This window comes from Anas acuta, chromosome 21 (genome assembly GCF_963932015.1).
Source record: "Anas acuta chromosome 21, bAnaAcu1.1, whole genome shotgun sequence".
NCBI lineage: Eukaryota > Metazoa > Chordata > Aves > Anseriformes > Anatidae > Anas > Anas acuta.
Genome location: NC_088999.1, coordinates 4,696,912 through 4,716,167, shown reverse-complemented (window position 1 = coordinate 4,716,167; position 19,256 = coordinate 4,696,912). Strand labels below are relative to the sequence as shown.

The window sequence follows — 19,256 nt, the reverse complement described above, 5'->3', positions numbered from 1 at the left end:
GGTAAAAGGACGTTTCTTTAGGCTATAAGTTGCCCCACACCTGAATCCAGGTGTGGTCCATGTATGAGGATCTGTGAAAGCTTTGCTGCAACAAGAGGTAGCAGCAGAGCAGTGAATCAGAACTAAGGAAAAATAAATAGGAAGGGGACTAAGGTACTCACACCACTGTATTCTGTTAACGACAAAGCTGTTCCTTACAGTGGAAATGACTTCCAGGTCAGATGTGGCTCACTAGGTGAACCAAGTGGCTCCTGCTGGACTGCTGGCAGGATTTAAAAGGCTGCTTTTTTTTCTTTTTTTTTCTGGAGCAACTCTTCTTTCCTTTTAATGTTGTTGTCATCGAAGTGTAGTCAAATCCCTAAAAACTTAGTTATGGTGTGTAATTTATTACTAATTGATAGTGTCACACACAAGTGACTTTTGATATTGTCTGGGAGACTTTCTTACATACATAGGTAGTGGCGTTTCCATTACCTTCCCAGTTAACTGCTCTGCATAGCTCTCTGAATTGTTACTTCTTGAGTATAATCTTACTTTGTGTGTGTACTTAAAATTGCTTCTTAACCGGTATAATTCTCCCCTCTTCTTCTGCAGATTCCGCCTTACGGACAGCAGGGTCCCAGTGCATATGGGCAGCAAAGCCAGACTCCATATTACAACCAGCAAAGCCCTCATCCCCAGCAGCAGCAGCCTCCATATTCTCAGCAGCCTCCATCCCAGACCCCTCACTCTCAGCCTTCTTATCAGCAGCAGCAACAGCCTCAGTCTCAACCTCCACAACTTCAGACATCGCAGCCTGCGTATTCTCAGCAGCAGTCCCAGCCACCCCATCAGCAGTCCCCGACTCCATATCCTCAGCAGCAGTCCACAGCCCAGCAGCATCAACAGAGTCAGCCTCCCTACTCCCAGCAGCAGTCACAGTCGCCCTACCAGCAGCAGCAACAAACTCAGCAGACAGCTTCCTCGGCTCTTTCTCAGCAGTCATCTTCATACCCTCAGTCGCAGCCGCAGCAGCAGCAGTCTGCGTATTCCCAGCAACGCTTCCCCCCTCCTCAGGTAGGCTGGCTCATGCTTTGGTTCCTTCTGCGAGTGTTTTTTTTGTTTGTTTTTTTTTTTTAAGAAACTCAGGCAAATCGTTTTCTTTGTGCGTTTAAGTCGGTTGAGCTACGCGTCAGCAAGCTGGCTGGAATGATTGCGATAATAGATGTGCTGCCTTCTCTGTTGTGTCTAGATCTGTATCTCACAGAGATGTTATGGTGGTAACAGGCTGAGCCGCGGTAACACTGCAGTTTTGAAGACTAGTTCTGAGTAAATGCTGCTGATTGGCAATACCAGTCTAAAGGATTTCATACTGGCATGGTTTTCACACTGTGGTCTCTGGAAGATCTCCAGGTGGTCTACAGAGCTACTTGGGTTAGCACAATAGCAGGGCACTTCTGAGCCTACAAAAAAACACTGTGTTCTGGTGCTTTTCTATCTCAGTCCAAGACTTCAGGAGGTGTATTGATCACACGGAGGAAGTGAGCATGGGAAAGCTCCTTGGTTCCATGCTGCTTGGGTGGAGTTTTTCCACAGACATTTGCAGATGGCAGCACAAATGGAAATTGGGCCAATAAAAGACGTTTTGCGGAGTGACACATAGATGGGAGAGTTTGCTCTTAAATGTAAAACTTGGCTTTAGGGAGGAGAAATAAAACGTGAAGCACGTGGAATTGAAGATAAGATCATGAAGCGATCCTTTTTTTTTTTTTCCTGTGTGTTTATTTTCAGCAAGGTTTAATATTATTGTAATAGTCGTGTGAAAAGCTAGCTGGGACCTTTCAGCAAACATTGCAGTGCATCAAAGGTAGCATATGAAGAGCTGAAGATTTTAATTGACTTGCTGTGTTTGTGTAATAAAGTACTTAGAGCTGTTGTAAGATGTTAGAAGATTGAGAAGCCAAGTGGGCAGTCTCCCAGGACAGTCTCTGTTCTTCAGGATCTGTCTGTAATAAGGAAAAGCCGGAGAATTATTGTTTTGTCATGGTTTGGACTTCTACTTCCAACAGTCACTATGGTAGTCCAGCAACCTTTATCCTCCTGTGGAGCAGTAGGCGTGCTGGCTTGAACTCCTTGCTGCCCTATTTCCAGTTTTGGGCAAATGTCACCGAGGGTACATAATTCTTCCACAGTGTGAGAATACATCAGAGCGATTCCAGCAGAGCTTTTATTTTATTCACATTTGTGTTTTTATTTGGTGTTTCTTGATGTTTCAGGAGTTATCTCAAGAATCATTTGGGTCCCAGGCATCATCTGCTCCCTCAATGGCTTCCAGTAAAGGGCAAGAAGACATGAACTTGAATCTTCAGTCCAGACCTTCTAGCCTGCCGGTGAGTGGTGAGCTGTTGGAGAAGTGAATGGGGTGAGGGCAATCAGAAGCACAGCAGGATAAATTAGCACTGGTAGTATTCCACGTGGAAATGGGAATGATGGAGGCTGCCTGTGCTTTTTACCAAGTCATTAGCTTCTGGCTTCCCACTGGAGATTAAATGTAATTTACAAAAGTAATGGATCTGAGAGTAAAGTTTAACCCTAGGTACTCTGGTCTGCGAGTTCTAGCCTAAAGATCTCTTGAGTTTTCTGTTCATGGTGTCTGAAATACCTGACTACTGTGAGAGTAAGTTCTGACCTTCAGGCAAAGGTGTTTCACTTTTATTTTACTCCATTGTTCCTTTAGCCCACTGTTTCATAGGTGGTTAAGGGCTGGTAGAGCTGTTCCCTTTCTGTGTTATTGGATCCTCATACTGCTGATTTAAGCTTCTTTGATCCATTCTGACTGAACAGTTGGTGCAAAAGACAAGTTTATTAATACCTGGAGTGAGGAAGATCAGTCAGAGAGAGCTCCCTCCTTGGTAGATGAAAAGTTATATTTTCTGTTGCATCCTGAATCTGCTTGCTGAAGGTGCAGTGAACTGTTGTGTATGAGATCAGTGCCTAGTTTTCCAGCAAGTTTTGGACCAGAATAGTTTAACGTTGGGTTAAAACTTCATGAAGAAAATGGAGAAGGGTTAGAAGTTTAAGTTTGCGCAAGTCACTCTGTGCCTCTGACTTGGAAGAACAGTACTGAGCTGCTGCATTCTGATTTTGCTGGTTACTTTCACTTGTAACCAGTAGGAAGTGAGTGAGTTTTTTTTTTTTTTTATTTAGCCACTGGCTAAGTCTGTTTTCTAAGCTGCAGTTGGATTGGTCAGAGGAAAGTGAACTGTGTATACAGCAAAGTTATTTTTGCTCTCAGCAATGAGAACAGCTTTGTTGTGAGCCCCTTGAAATAATTCCTTTGGATTGTGGGTACAAATTGTCACCCAAAATACAAAGTGATTCTAGTTCTGACCACCTAATGGGAGTAGTTGTGGGTTGTTTCTTTTTTTTCTCTTTTTTTTTTTTTTGGACCTCGATTACAAAGATTTAATTTGTTCTGAGGCCTGGGGAAAAATCCTTTTAAATAGCATGTTTCTTTCCACTCTGCCTCTCCACAAGTTCTTCCATGTGACCCATCTTCTGGCGAAGAATGTAGGAAAAGTGAAGCCGCTGAAGTAATTGAAGAAATTGCTCTAGCTCTGAACGGTGGGAAGTCCTGTTTAGTAGCATTGTTGATAGAGCCTTCATGAATCCTACCAATCAGCGCCCTCTGACTCAGATTATAGGAATTAGTTGCTCTGCTTAGCAGAAGTGGCTCCTTCTCAGCACCAGTGGGAATTTTTTATACCTTGTGGTTTAATGCGCTTGGCCCCTTTCAAGCTTTCCTTTTTCCCAAGCAATTTAAGAAAAGATATGCATCTCTGCCGTAGGAGTGAGGGAAAACTTAGAGAAGAGGGAATTTTATCCAGTTTAAAAGTTTTAAATGATAATGTGTTCACTGATTTCTAATCAGATATTCAGAGGTTTTCTGAAAAGAAATCCAGGGCACAAAAATTGGGTCCAGCTTTTATTATCTGCTAGCTGGAAAGCTTATTTTCTGTTTTAAACAGACTTTATAGTCATCTTGTTTTTCTGACTTTATCACCAAATAATTAACATTTAAGAAAACAATCAGTGTTTAACTTACCCTACCCCTGGTGTACTTTTATGTTTTTTCTTCCTTGGTGAGCCAGAAAAAAAAAAAAAAAGCAAACACCACAAACTCCCCGCAAGAAGAAAAACTCACTTTTATTCTTACGTGTGTTTCATAATTTTGTCCCTCGAATTAGGGTACTGTAGGGCAAGATCAGCACCTGTTTGTAAACTGAGAATGCATCAGACAGCGACGTTGTGGGGTGTTGTAAAGAGGACCTCTGAGGTGTACGGAAGCCAACTCTTTGTTCCAGTGATGAGTGTCTTGCACGAAACTTGGCCTGGGGAAGCTTAGAAGCAGAAAAGCTGCGTTGGAAGGGTGTTATCAATTTCTTTTATCTTCCTTATATTGCTCACTCTGTCTGTTTTAGAAAGTTTTATACTAGTTGAGGGGATTCCTAGATCCCTGTTTTGCTATTATATATGACTTAGAGAAGCATAGTTAGTTTGTGGGTTTTTAATTTTTCGTGGAGTTCTGAGTCCTCTTCTAAGCCTCCGTGGGCACTGTGGAATAGCTCACTGGGTATCCTGGAATCTGGGCAAATCGTACGATGCATCATCTTTAATTAAACATAGATCAACTCCAGGAGGAGAAGGAGGTTGCTGCTTTTAGGTACTTATTTACGAAGTGTTAAATTTATGTACCCAGTGCCTTTACGAGTCTTTAGCCTTTACACGTTTAGTACTCTGCATCGTATTAATGCTGGAACTTCAAGCAGTAAAAGTGGGAATATATCTTGGGCTGACACTGTCACCGTTTCAGGAAGTGGTGGTCTCCTAGAGATGATAAGTGTTGGTTTGGCAATGTTGTCAAGTTGTTCAACTCCTGTCAGATCTTGCTGGTTTGTTAGGATCTGCCTGAGAAATGCAACGATGATCATTCTGGGTGGAGGTCTTCAAGGTATCCTCCTGGCAGTGATTTTTGTCTCCCTAACTAAACTTTTTTTCTGACTATGTTCCTGTATTAAGACTTCAAATAGCAGTAGAGTCAAATTACTGATTTCTCTAGTGCTTTGTTTGAACATCTGCAAATAGCAAAATGTCTGGTCTCCCATTTCTGCTGGTGTTACTAGGCTGCTCTAGCTAAAGTATTTCTTGGTTTATTGTTCCCTTTCTGAAGATTGTACCTGCTGCGACGGGAGAGAATGCTGCTGCGAATGCGCTGATGTCTTTTAAAGAGTAATGCATCCACGCGAGTGTCCTGGCTGGTACTCTTTTCCTGTAGCAGGCTGGATGAAGAATTTCTCTGAAGAATTTGCTGCTTCCCTAGGGAATCTCTTGTCAGGATTGCAGCTAAACTAAACTTAGATTCCAATTGTGTATGGGAGAAGTGAAGTGTAGTCTTTTGTGTCTGGGTGTAATAGAGGAATAGTAATCCATAGCATAAATCATATTCTCCCAGGAGATTCCCTAGTCTCATCTCTTCAGCAAAGAATTTTTCTTGGCAAGTCATATCCAGTTTATTTGGTGTTTCTACCTTTGGAGGCTTGGATGCAGAGTCTGTAAAAGTCAAATATTTCCAGCTATTAATTACCTTCTGCTTAGGCTTGGAAGATGCTCTGGTAACAGGTACGGGGAAGCAAACAAGTTGCTAGGACATCCACTTGGGTTTGGATTGAAGTCAGTTCTGCTGCAGAAATCTCTGGAGTTTTGGGATTGTTGGAAGGAATTTCGTATCTCATTGTGGAACGTGGAGCAGTGTTACGTTGCCTTGGTCTCTGCCTTGAAGGGGTTGAGTACAGGTTCCTGGTGTCTTTGAAGTGGATGCGGAGTAAAGCACCGAGACAGTGCTTGCCATGCCGTTAGCACCTTCCTAACCACAGAAGTTGATAAGTGTGGTGTTAGGACCTTTGACAGATTGGCCCTAAAAGCCATGTATAGAGCAAAAGTGATTTGCTACCAGTATATACTGGCTGTATGTGCTTTTCACTGGACTTTCTGGGATTTCTTCAGTGAAGTTTTTCTATTTGTAGAAACCAAAACTAGTGTGAGGCATGCTGTTCTCAGCAGTGCTTTGATGGGAAGGGTTCTGCTTGGGGTGGGACTTCTGGCTGAACCAGGAGGGCAGATACTGGCAGGGTTTTGGAAGCGCTGAAATAGCAAGGTTGTGTTTGAATTTTTGTTGCAGCAAATGCATAATGAAGCAAACTGGGGCAGCTTGTACAGAAGTTTCAGAATTCCAGTCACAGAATGTTTTTAGTTGGTTTTGGTCAGTTTACTGTGTAGTTTGAGGGAGGAACCCCATTCCTTTTCTGGGCAAATGATTTTCATCTTGATGTGGAGTGGGAAATCATTTTAATCTCAGCATTTTGCACTGCTGGCAAACTGTATTTCTTATTTAACTGCATTTCAATTTGGTTCATCACCAACTTCAGGTCTGAAAAGAGTCTTGTTGATGGCAGGAAGGATTATAAGCAACTACAAACAAATTTCCTGATCTGTTTAACTTTTGAATATGCGTTCCGGTTTTGGATTTTTTGCATTATGGATTTAGCAAAATTAGACTATGGGAAGGGAGAGAAACGAAGCTGCTGAGTTCTGGCTGGTAGAGAAGTGATTCTTTTGTGAACATCCCCAGCGTGGTGGGGTATTTTTTGTTTGACTTCTTCCTCATAAGCCAAATAGTTTCTGAATTTGGACGTTCTGGAGGGTGTCAGGAAAGCACTGTTTGGATTTGCCAGTTTTTACAAGGTGGTCGTTTCAGCTTGCACTCTGCAGGTACTTGAAGTGGAATAAAGTTGAGCTCTCTCAGCTGCATCCTCTGACCTGGAAATAATGAATGCAACAGCCTGACATACAGTGAAAAACTATCTCAAAGCCGCTGTGGATGGGGACAGAGGTGCAGCTTAGGAAATGAATGTTTTCTTAAAACTTCTTTGAGCTCAATATTTTTCGTTTTGGCAATTTGTTTTGTGGGAAGGGAAAAGAAACTTTTATAGTTGAATCTCTTTGGTCACTTCAGTCACTCCCTTCCCCCCCATATGGGACTTCCTGCTTATGTTTGGTTTGTATTTGGCCTTCAGAGCTTGTCTTATTGCTTGCCTTGAGAGAGGGATTAGTGGTGTATGCATTTTGAAGCAGGGGAGCCGCATGCTCTGGTGGCTGGGCATCGCAGTGGGTGTGCGGATGAACGCATCAGCACCCGGAGGCTTGCCCCAAGGAGCGCAGTACTTGAAACACTGGTACTGGAGAGATGGGTGCCTTCCAGTTTATGCTGATGGGAAGGTTTCTATCCCAAGTTATGGTGATAGAGGGAGTTGAAAACATTTTTTATCCTGACCAGGGCTTCTTTGTCTCAGCTTTTCTTGGTGTGTGCGATTTTGGCAATCATTTTTGTGTGGTTCCTTAAGAAGGCCGTGCTTTGTTTTTTAATTAATTTTAATTTTGCTACGAGCCTTTACAGATGCAGAGAGTGTAGAGTGCTGCTCGCAAAGCTACCCTAATCTTCCAGCCACTCCAGCGACATGCTTCGCGCGTCTGACCTGCTTCTCGGGGCCGCTCTGCTATTTGTCCATGTGGCAATTTCTCTCCTCCCACCCTTTCCTCCAGGCTGGAACCGAGCTGATCTGACCTGGTGCTTGGGAGGAAGCTCCCCACCCCTTGCTGCATCTCTCGGGCCCTCTCTGGGCCACACCAAACCCTCTGCCCTCACCGTGTCCCCCCCAGTGAAGCCCAGAAGCGTCCCTTCAGCAATCACACTGCGCTGGGGCCGCTGCTGCAGCTCGGCTTCGCGGGAGCCTGCGCTGGCAGCAGATTGCGCTATGCTCGATGCCGGGCTCGTTTCCTGTTTCTATTCTAGTCGTTAGCGGCTCAGCTCTGCTTCCTGCCTCTACGCCTTACACAGATTCCCCTAACTGGAACCTTTCGTTTTCTCAGGAGTGATTTCGGTTACAGGCCTAACGGAAGCGCGGAGCGGCCATCTCGGCGGGGAGGGCCCGGACGGCGGCCGCAGCTCGCTCAGGAGCCGGGCCCTGCACGTTCCCCAGGCCGGGTTTAGGCCCAGCTGGAGAGGGACTAGGCGGGTCAGCGTTTCATCAGGAAATTGCTGTAGGATGACCAGTTCTGATGTTGGATCCCAAACAATAGTCTGTGCTCTCAGTCACACGCATCCCCTGGAAATACAGAGCGTTCTTGCACCGTGAGTGCTGAAGCGCACGCCGCGTGAGGTGACCCTCTGCTTCTGAGCACGCTTTCGAGCAGCTGGCTGTTGTAGGGCAGGGAAATCAGCCTTTCACTTCCTTTTTTGCTGCTGAGCTGGTGTTATCGGAGACCCTTGAAAATGCGCGGAAGCCTCAGTCAGCCTGACGTTGGAAGCAACTTAACCCTGCTGGAGATCCCAGACGGTGCAGGGGAGGGAGGGACGGGGCTGACCTGACCTTCGTGTGCTGCGTGGGGCGGTTACGGGGATAAGTGAAGGTGTTTAACTTCGCCTGACAGCGCTGCGCTCATTTTAAATGCTGCCATACCTGCGCTTTCGGTTCGCTGGGATCATTTCCCTAGTAATGTCATTTTGGCCTTCTGGATTGACTCGTCTCGGAGATGTGCACGATCACCAACGCAGTGGAGAAGGCTTTCCACGTGGCTCTCGAATGCAGGGCATGGTGTGGGCCCAGGGCTCTGGCGGTGGCAACGTGGCTGGGACGGGCTTGTGCCCGTGTCCCCGGGGGTGCAAGGTTCGCGCTGAGATTTCAAACGAGGCCTGTGTGGTAATTGGAGGAGGAGTTGCGTAAATACGTTTTATCGTAGTTTGAATCAAGGCTCACTGAGGGAAACAGAAACGTTTATTAAAAAAAAAAAAAAAAAAAAAAAACAATTTCCTGAAGTGAAACAAAGTGACATCTCTGGGAATTGACTGCTCTGGCAACCCCTGACCCTGAGGGTGGCGGTGGGTGTGCGTCAGTGCGTGGCATGAGCCAGGTTGCCATGGCTGTGCTTACCTCTTCCCTGCATGCTCACTGCTCTGAGCCAGGACGAGAGCAGAACTGCTTTCAGTCCTTTAAAACGTCTCTTTGGTTTCTCTGTCCCGTCCAGGTCAGCGGTACCCGGGAGCAGTATTTCAGACAGGCTCTGATTAAAGCTTATTTCCCTAGAACTGCCCCAGCTGGCGGTGCCGGGGGGCTCAGCCGTAGCCCTCGTGTTGCCCCATCGCTGTCTCCCCGCAGGTACGGGGCCTTTCCGAGGCAGCTGCCAGCTTTTGGCTGCCTCTTCCCAGCTCGTTCCAGCGAGGGCACTGCCAGATTCATCAGGCTTGCAAATATCCATTGCCTTAACAAATCCTGTTCCCTCCTAAAATCTTTCTTCTTTATGCTTTTTTAGAAATGGATTCTGTCACTCTTAATTGTTTCACAGAGGCTGATGATAATACTAAAAGCGGAGTTGTTTTGAAATCTGAAGTATTGGTCTTAACGGGGGCCTTTTAATTTTTTTTAATTATTTCAGATTTCTGCCTTTGCTGCGTTTCTTTGCCCACCCAAGCTCCTGTGGTTGGCATGGTGGCATAATCACATGCTGAGATGACTAAATGCTTTGGAGTCTAAATTGAACACATCAGAGATTGGAAAGTGCCTTCCAGAGGAAGCACTGCTGGGGAGTTGGAATATCCTTACGGCTGGCAATAAGAGGGCAGCTTCCTGCCTCTTACAGCATTGAGCTTCTTGGATGATCTGGGCTTTGTCTTCAGACCGAAGCAGAACAACACAAAAAAAAAAAAAAAACAAACTCTGGAAGAAAAACAAAGGCTCTTCAAATAAACAGGTTGTGGTCTGTCACCTGAGACCCATACTAGCATCTCACTTGCACTTTCCTTCCCAGGGCCTGGTGCTGGACCAGCCTTTCTGATTGATGTGGTCAACTTGTAGCTCTCGCTCCCCTGCATGCCCAGCACCCTTCAAAAAAAAAAAATAGAAAAATCAGTGTTGCTGAGAACATCCTCTGCTGCTGCTGTGATAGCGCTGCTCACTGTGCCTGGGTCATGCATGCTTCTTTCCTGCAACCCATTTCAGGGTTGGTGTCGCTGTTGAAGCTTCAAGTTTCACCCTTTTGTTTTTTTTTTTTTTTTTTTTTTTTTTTCAGCATGCTGCTGCTGGATGGCCAGGCTAACTTTTGTGCTAGCCAAAGTGTCAGGCAGAACTTCAGCCTTTCCGCTGCTGCTTTGAATGCTTTGTTGTACCAGTGGTTAGGTAAACCTGGGAGTGCTTTTAGAAGCTGAGCAGCTTTCAAAGGGTTAAGTGGCAACTATCTCCTGGGGGGCTTTGCTGCTGTGTTTCCCAGGGTCCTGCAGAAGAGCTGAGCACCCAGCGCTCCCGGGGTGGGACCACCACCTTTCCACGCTGTGGGTTTTCCCTGCAGCGACATCTTGTTCTGAGGGTGAATCACATTGCTCCTCCTGTACTTCGTGCTGCAACCACAGCCTCCGAATCTCTCCTCTCCAAAGAGGCAGAATATGAAATTTGTTAATCTGGTCAGTGTTTCGAGGGGGAGGACACCCCCCCCCTCTTTTTCTTTTCTTTTTTTAATTTTATTTGGAAGGGGAAGAGAAGGAGGGGTGGCACAGAGTAGGAGCAGTAGATGTGATTAAAGCTCCTGCCGAGCAGATCTGTGGGAGTGGAGTATCGACCTCTGAAAAATCAATGGCTGCTGCGGTAGCAGTGCTGGCTGTTTTGCAAGGTCTCCCGTTGCAGGAATGTAGTAAAGCCAGCAGCACTTCCGTCTCTCTTTCTCCCTTTTTTATTTTGTACCTGCTTTCTGCCAAATGACCCGACTCACCTAGATTTACTGAGGTGGATTAGAACAGCAGCTTATTTTTGCAATCAGAGTAAAATTTCTTGTGTGACGCTGAGCCCCTCCTCCTGACAGCCTCCTTTCCAAACGCTCTTTTTCCTGCAGTGCAGCTAGAGCCAGCAGCTTCTACCAGTTTGTCTAAAGCCAGCCTGGAAGAATGAGCTTTTCAGCTTCTTTTTTTGAGCTGAAACTGCACAAATCTCTCTTGCATGTTCTAGTCCCCATCTTAGGTTTGTAATTGTCAGCACTGATGCCTGAGAGGAGCTTAAACTCCTCATAGAGGAAGGGAATATGGACTCCATCTAGCAGAGGCTGGAGCCTTGATAGTGTTACCTTCCTCATACTTGTTTTACTGGGCTGGTGTTTTTTCCTGAAGTAGTAAAAGTCAAGCACCTTCCCTTTGTTTAAGGCATCCTGGGATGAGTAAGTGGCATGTAATAGAACCTGGATGTTTTTATGCATGCTTAGGTTTGTAACTGGGATCTTTGCTTTTTTCCAAAAGAGCATGATGCAGAACCTGAGAATCCTCTTATTGCTCAGATCAGGGTTTGAACTTCTTAGAAGAAATCTGAGGGGCCAAACCCAGTCATTTCGTTGTATAATTGAAACTCTTTGTTCCTTCTCATTGCTGGCCTTGCCCTACTTGAAGAGAGAGAGAAGAGGCAAGGCCTTAAACTTAAAAAGCTCTCACGAAGCACAGAAGTGTGCTGTGCAGCTCATGCTACCTCAGCAGTCATCTTCCTGGGCAATCCTTGTTTCTTAACCCAGGAGAAAGTCATCTTTCCCTTGTGAACTAAAAACAAACTCTTCAGCTCCTCAGAGTGTGAAAACTGAGAGGTATGTGGCAGAGGAGGAAAGCTGTGTATGGTCAAGAAGCGTGTTGATATTGTTGCTAGATTTTGATTATATTTGATTAGTCTTTGGTAGCGTGGAAATGTGGATGAGTGTAGTTCACACAGAGGTATAAACTCTGAATCAGTAGCAGGTAAACTGACCACTTAAAAATACACACTGTTGGTTTCTGCCACCTACTCCTCCCCAGGTGAGACCTGTCACAGAATGGAACTCTTGGTAACCATGGTTCTGGTTGTGACCTTGCTGTAAGTTCTGGTGGTGGTCTAGGCGTGGAGAGAGGCTGCGCTGGAAGAGCGTTGTGTGCGCATCCTTCCTTCTCCTCCTCCCCTTCATCTGTTGTCCAGCCTAAGCGTGTTGGAAGAATCCCATAGCTCTTGACCCGTTATCCTCTGCACATTAACAACTGTAGAAGAGCAGAGAGCGAGCTGAATGATGTTCCTCTTCGTCACTGATACCTTTATGTTGGTAAGTGCTGATGGGTTTAGACAGGATTTGAAAGCGTGGCAGGTGAAGTTGAGCTGGTGGTAGGTGAGGCCTGCAGGAGTGTGGGACCTTTCCAGTGTACCTCTGGTAAGCAGGATCAGCTGGGAGACCGAAAAACGCCCTTCTGATTGTTTAGTGCGTTGGTGAGAGAAAACCTGGGAGACTGTAGATGGTGTAGATGGAGAGTACTCTATCCTAGTAAGTATTAAATGGTTTTTGCTGTAGCTTAAGTTGTGTTTCCCTACTCCAGCTTCTAGTTTTTACTGGGGAAACAACCTGAAAGAGACAAGCTGGAAGTAGAAAGGTGGTGATGGGCTGCAGGGCCTTGCCTGGACCCTTTGTCAGATCTGGGGAAATCTCTAGCCAGCTTTACGAGGTGTTGTGCACCTGAAGGATGTGGTAGATGGAGCACAGTGAGGTCTCCAGGCCACTTGGTGTTACGAGATGTGTTGCTCTGTGGGGTATAAGATGCAAAATAGAGTTGTCTTTACTGCAGAAGGAGGAACAAGTCTGTTTTCATAGAAATATCAGGGAGATTCTGGCCTGCCAGTCGGCTGTGTCGTTTTTGTGGTAGAGAGGACTTGAGGTATGTTGGGGGTGGAAATAAAGGGGAGGGAGAGGACGAGCTTGTAATTTTAGGTGTCGGTAGTTCTTGAATGAGTGGAAAGTAAGCTGCAGAGAACGTGAAATTGGAATCAAAAGTAGGTATTTCAATTAGTCAGAAGCAATGAGGAGGCTTTTTCCCTTCCAGAAAGAATCGGGGAAATAAATTTAGCCATTGTGCTGTGGTCTTGCTTGTAAGCATCTTTGTGGAAACAACTGGCCTTGCAGAATTTATAACCTCTACCACATGCTCGTCTCCAGCTCATAATTTCCTTGAGTGCTATCTAGTGATCTGATAGACGTAATGATTGTAGGCCCTGACTGCGCTCCTTCCCTCTTCCCCCACACTTTTCATACGTGCTTACCCTGGGGATGGGCAGGGGAGCAGCATAGGAAGCTCGCAGTCCCCGGCGAGGAGATCAATTTACTTTCTGGTCAGTCTTCCTGCTCTTCCAGATCAGTGGGGTGGGCTGGAGCAGAGCCTTGAATCTGTTCTCTGGGGTTTTGTTACCTTGATCTGAAGTATTTCTCGTTGTTTCATCTTCGTGTTTGTTTAACAAATGAGCTCGTATCAGATAGCGAAATGGTGGTTCCCCTGTTGTATGAAAGAAACCTCGCTGTTTCCAGCACAAACGAAGCGGCTCCCTTGTGTTGGTCATGCCAGGACTTGCAACCCTCTCCCGGAGATAGATGAACTCCCCTGCCCCCTCCTTTGGGTACCAGATTGTGTGATTTCAGGCATGGTTTTGTTGTGGTGTGAAAAGAAGGTGTTAGCTGCTGAGTCCTTGTTTGTCAGCAGTACTGACAAACCCATGCTGGCATCGGTGAGGATTGGGCAACCAATCGCAGCTGGAACAGTTATCGTTTCAGGGTCCCTGTGGGCTTCCGCTATCAGGTCACATCCCAAAATAACACTGGGCAGTATTTCAAGTGAAGAAACTCAGGCTTTGGGGCTGCAGCCAGCCTGGAGTGTGAGATTCTGTGCGAAATAGTTGGAATCCCTCCAGCGTTTTTGATCTGCATGGCAGATGAGCAATAAAATGCATAAAAAACACATTGGAAACACGTGAGGAAATTCTCCAGACCCTGACGTTTCCTTCAAGTTGGCAGAGTTACTGCTGTTGAGCCTCACCTCCTGTCTCGGCTCGATTGGCTGCGCTCGCAGGAGGAGGGAAGAGGAGAGCCCTTCTCGTGGTGCTGCTGCGTCTTCCCAGGTCTCTTCCTGATGCTCTGCGGGAGGCAAATAAAACCTCGCTGGCCTTCTCCTCTTTGGACTTGGTCCAGAACCCACTGACAGCAGCAGGTCTCCATTATTGCAACGAGGTTTTCCTTTTTTTTTTTTTTTTTCCTTTAAGGCTTCTCTGCTGTAACTGTCGTTAAAACAGTCTGCTGAGAGGTTGAGAGATTTCCTTTCCCCCTAGTTCGTGGTGCACTTGAGTAAATGGGATATCAAAGTTGGAGGGTGTCCTTTAGATCTAGTTAGAAAAACACCGTGTCTTGATGGTTGGCATCCTGAGAAAACAACTTGATAGGTGGAAAACAGCTCCTTACTGATTAGCTGCTTGCACTTAAGCATTCCAGTCTCTGCTTCTCTCCTTCCACTTGCAGGAATCACACTTCTGAGAAACTTAGTGCTGCTGGATAACACACTTAGAAAATGCTGCTGTGCTGCTGGAACATTTCTTTGCTGGGAAATGACTTTATTATCGGGATTCATAAAACTTACAAATCTGTAGAGGTGAAATTCGCTTTGTGAGTTACTCGCTTTATGTGATACTGTCTTGTATCAATTCATACGTGTCCTAACATCCAAGAAAGGTTTACACATAATTCATTTTTAACTTATTTAAACTGATTATCTGAGAGGCTGATCCAAAGCCTGAAAGCTAGAAGGCCTACTTCTCATATATGTGAGGTCCGTGATGGTATGCCAGCAATGCAGAGAGGCCCTCGCTTGCATGTCTGAAGCAACCCCGTATTAACCCACTTAATTAAAACTGAATGTTTTTAAATGACTTGCAGTACTTAGGGTAAGCTTTGATGCACAGGCAAGGTCGAAGACATCAGCTTCAAAGATTGCTATCTAGTTACTTAGGAGTTAATATTCAGACAGTTTTTAACGCTGCTTCATTTTATGTATCACAGATATTTTTGGCCTGGTATTGCCAAATCGTATCCTCTTATTCTGCCTGGGACATGCATGGGTATCACTCACACCACGTAGCAAACGGTGACCTCCCCAGATCTCGGAGGCAGACTCCTGCCTCTTGGAGAAGCGTCTCACTTAGGCTCCTGCTAATGGAAGGAAACTTCCAGGCTTCACCTTGCGTGCTTGCCCTGTGCCCGTCCTTTCATGCCCATGTGCTGTCTCAGGTGTACATTTGTAATGTGGTTTTCTTCTGAGCCTAAAAATCTCTCAGTGAAATAGCAGTAGTAGCTCTGCCCCTCCGGTCTGAAGGTTTAACTGCTGACCAGCAGAACTGCGTGAGCTTGTGGTGAGGGTTTTAAAGCTGCAGAGGGTTTTGGCCTCCAGCTTCATTTCAGTGATGCTAAAAACAGCATTTGGATGTGTTTGGTGATTTAGCCTAAAAGTACCTTAAAGGAAATGTCAGTAGCTACTAGAAACAATTTTAGGTCAGGCTGAATTGACTTGGAGGTGTTCTGATCCTCTCCTTGACTAGAGGGGAACCTAGAGGTGTATCATATGCCAGTAGCTGCAGTTAAATCTGATTAATCTCAGTCTTAGATAGGAATTGCATAGGAGAGAAGAGTGTTCAGCTCTTGATTGCTTGTGTTGGTTAATGCCTTTTAATGCAAAATGTTGGAAATTCCCTCTTTACCCCCCACTTCTGGTGGTTTCTTTAGTGGGATGTGGGCTTTGTCGAAGTTTTCCAGGGGGAAAAAAAAAAAGTAGCTGCATAAATGAGCAATGCTTCTTTCTACCTTAGGAAGGTAGTGAAAATTACAAAACCTCACAGACACTATTTTTAGGCTTTTTCTCATTTTTTTTTTTTAGCTTTTACTGAAATAAAACAAAGCTTTTTTTCTTTTTTTTTTTTTTTTTTTCCCAGGAAGATAATGCTTCGTAAGTAAGCAAATGTACCTCTGAGACTGTCATGCAGGAAATTATCTCTCAAACAGAAGCAGTAATGGAAGGGGTGGAAGGGCATACTATGCACTAAGTCCTCCCATCAAGTGACCGGCATTTCCAGCTCAAATGTAGCATTTGCCAGCATTTTGATCCAATTCTGCTGCTAAAATAGACAAGATTGCCCTACTGCAGCAGACAACAAAGTGGTGCAGCTGATGCCCAGCTCTCCCCTTTGTCCTTCCGAGTGCCAGTCTCTGCTCAACAAGTATGAGGTTGTTGGATATTTCCCAGGTCTTTTTTTATTCCTCCTTAACTCCAGTTTTCCCCTTCCTAAGAGGTGAAGTGTTCTCCAGCTTAGATGATGGGGCTGTGCTCTCAGAGCCTTTTCACACCTCACCTGGCAGACAGGTGTAGCAGAGCGATAGGGCTCTCGCTTCTGACAGCTGATAAGTTTGCGGTGTCCTGTGTCTGGCTGAGGTCCTTCCACATTGCACAGAGCTGGGAAAATGTCATCTGAACTGCTGCTAACCAAGGTGTTGTGCGGTCAGTGTAAACGAGACCAAGGCGTCCAAGTTATTTTTCAGTTGGCTCAGTCTTTTTGGTGTTTTAAATAAGTTGACTATGTTTGTGCTGGTCAGTTGAATTCTGTTTAGAGGAGCTTGATCTAAAACGCCTTCAGGGCTCAGTCTGGAGCCTTCTGATCCGAGGCTGGTTGCTCTGAAAGACTTGCAAAAAGTGGGCAAGGGCCTGGTAAGCTTTGCTCTGCAATTTCTTCACCTGCTGCGATCCTTTGAATCTCTGGCAGAGATCTAATCCCCGGAATAGTTAAAACTTCCAGTGTTCTGTTCAAACACTTCAACACTTACCCTGTTGTGGACTCATTCATTTATTCCAGGCCAACCCTGAGTAGCCAACTTACCCTAGTATCAAGCACCCAGGACAGTCATGAACCTTGGCTTTCCACATAATTATCTTGGACGTATCAACCATTTCTCAGACTTGCCAACTGAATTTTGGTGCTGTTGCTTTGCAGTCACTGTTGTGGCAACTGGAGATTTCAATTTCCTTAGGCTTTTTGTGCTTTTTCAGGGTGAATACATGCAGGAGGAAAGGCATTCTCTAGCCTTGCCTTCAAAAAAAAAAAAAAAAAAAAAAAAAAAGCTGAACTTTAAAAGCTAATATTGTAATTGCTAGTTTTTGCTATCTTTGAAGAAAGTGGGAACCCTGAAGAATGTTTTATGATTTTCTTTTAAATCTGTTTAGTTTGTTTTTATCCATCTCAAGTGAGTAGTTTCCCAGCTCATATGAGGTTTATGAATTAATTATGGTGAAGCAGAAGTTTTCTGTCGTTCAGAGGCTGAGCCACATTTCTCTTCCAAGTCAAGATCGCATGGACTGCCTCCTCTATGTGTATTGTTGATGCATTCTTCAGTTTCTTGCCTCTAAACTGAATTAAAAGAAGCAAGCAGGAGAATTAGGCCACTGTTTGGCCCATCAGTGAACACTCAGCAAAACAGCTGGGGAACTGTCAGGTTCAGAGACAGGCAGCAGGATAAGAGACATTCGTCAGTTACTTCGGTCTTCAGCAGCCTTCGTTACTGACAATAACATGAACCGAGTTCATTGATTTCAATTTGTAGTATGCCTAAGGGAGAAATGCAGTCTTTCTTGATGGTATATGAGAGAATAGCCCCATGTCTCTTCATTTTTGGCTGATCTGTTTCTCTGTGTGTTGCAGGACCTGTCTGGTTCAATAGATGATCTACCCATGGGTACAGAAGGAGCCCTGAGTCCTGGAGTAAGCACATCAGGGATTTCCAGCAGTCAAGGAGAGCAGAGTAACCCAGCTCAGTCTCCTTTCTCTCCACATACCTCTCCTCACCTGCCAGGCATTAGAGGACCCTCACCATCCCCTGTTGGATCTCCAGCTAGTGTTGCTCAGTCCCGTTCTGGTCCACTTTCACCTGCTGCAGTACCAGGTAACGCTCCCTGGCACGTGTTGATCTTTGGGTACAATCGTCTCATGCAGCTAGAGAATGAATTAAAATGGTCAGCTGGGAGAAACTGGCCAGTGTCAGTATTACGTGGCTATTGAGATCTTGAGGTCTTTTTTTTTTTTTTTTTCTTTAGAACACCTGTAACTTTTAAAGCAAAATGGGTGGGATGGCTGGCAAACCAGCAGTGTTACTTTGCAGGGTTGATGTGGCTGATCTTGCTCTTCTTTTTCTTTGCTGCGGCTCACGTACCCTTCTGAAGCTGTTTGTAGTTCTGGCTTTTAACACTCTTGCATCCTGGATTTTGTGGTGTGCAATTTTTGTGATTAACCACTCTCCTTTTTGTGGTGTAGGCAATCAGATGCCGCCCCGACCGCCTAGTGGCCAATCGGACAGTATCATGCATCCTTCCATGAACCAGTCGAGCATAGCGCAAGATCGAGGTATGTGACTTGGGTTAAAAGGTTTAATTGTACAGATTGTTTGTAAAACTAGATGCATAACTAAAAATTACCTGGTCTGATGACATGATTTCTGTGGTGAGATAGCACTTAAAGGCTGCACCAGCTTTATCAGCTGCAAGTGTTTCAGCACCTTGCACTAAATTCAACTGTTAATGGTCCTGTGGCTTCTTAATGTTCCATCCAAGCTGGTAGTTTGGCTTGGAAGGTGTTTTCTCTGGCTTTTGCAACTCTTTTCTATGAGTGCTAGCTGTCCAGGGTGTGTATGACCTTAAGCTTCAAAATGAGGGATGGTCGCAACAACACTACGTGCCTTTTTCTAGTACGAGAATAAGGTTAGCGTGGAGGAAAATGTATGTAAAATTTCAGCTTTCATGGCTGAAAGTATGTAGATGTCACCCAGAGAAAACAAGCAAGCAAACAAAAAAAAAAAAACCCTGACAATGACAGAAAGTCCCTAGCATTTGCCAAGTCGTACTGTCTACTCCTGTCATGCCAAGATTTTTTTTTCCTGGTTAAAACGGGAAATTGAATTTGTTATCTTAGTGGATAACATTGGCACCTTAATAATAACTACTGTAAAATCTGTTTAGTCTGTTGCTGGAAGGATTTTGTTAGTGGGTCCTGTGAATTGCTTCCTAAGAACATGCATGTCCAGTGGCATCTCTGGGTACTTTAATAATTGTCTGCTCCTCTCGCTGGGTGACCAGGTTATTTGCAGAGGAATCCTCAGATGCCCCAGTACAGCTCACCCCAGCCTGGCTCAGCCTTATCTCCCCGGCAGTCCTCTGGAGGACAGATGCACGCTGGCATGGGGCCATACCAGCAGAACTCCATGGGAAGCTACGGACCCCAGGGTGGGCAGTACGGACCTCAAGGTGAGGCATGGCCGGCTTCTCA

General features: G+C 45.3%; 1 protein-coding gene across 3 annotated transcripts in view; it reads left to right on the top strand.

Annotated features, from left to right (window-relative positions):
• ARID1A (AT-rich interaction domain 1A) overlaps nucleotides 1-19,256 on the top strand; it is a 60,939-nt gene that overhangs the window by 24,144 nt on the left and 17,539 nt on the right. For all 3 annotated transcript variants that reach the window (XM_068657658.1, XM_068657657.1, XM_068657656.1), the window contains 5 exons: nucleotides 595-1,056; nucleotides 2,256-2,369; nucleotides 17,640-17,880; nucleotides 18,249-18,338; nucleotides 19,067-19,234. In XM_068657658.1, coding sequence (XP_068513759.1) covers nucleotides 595-1,056; nucleotides 2,256-2,369; nucleotides 17,640-17,880; nucleotides 18,249-18,338; nucleotides 19,067-19,234 — 1,075 coding nt within the window. The remainder of the gene's footprint in view (nucleotides 1-594; nucleotides 1,057-2,255; nucleotides 2,370-17,639; nucleotides 17,881-18,248; nucleotides 18,339-19,066; nucleotides 19,235-19,256) is intronic.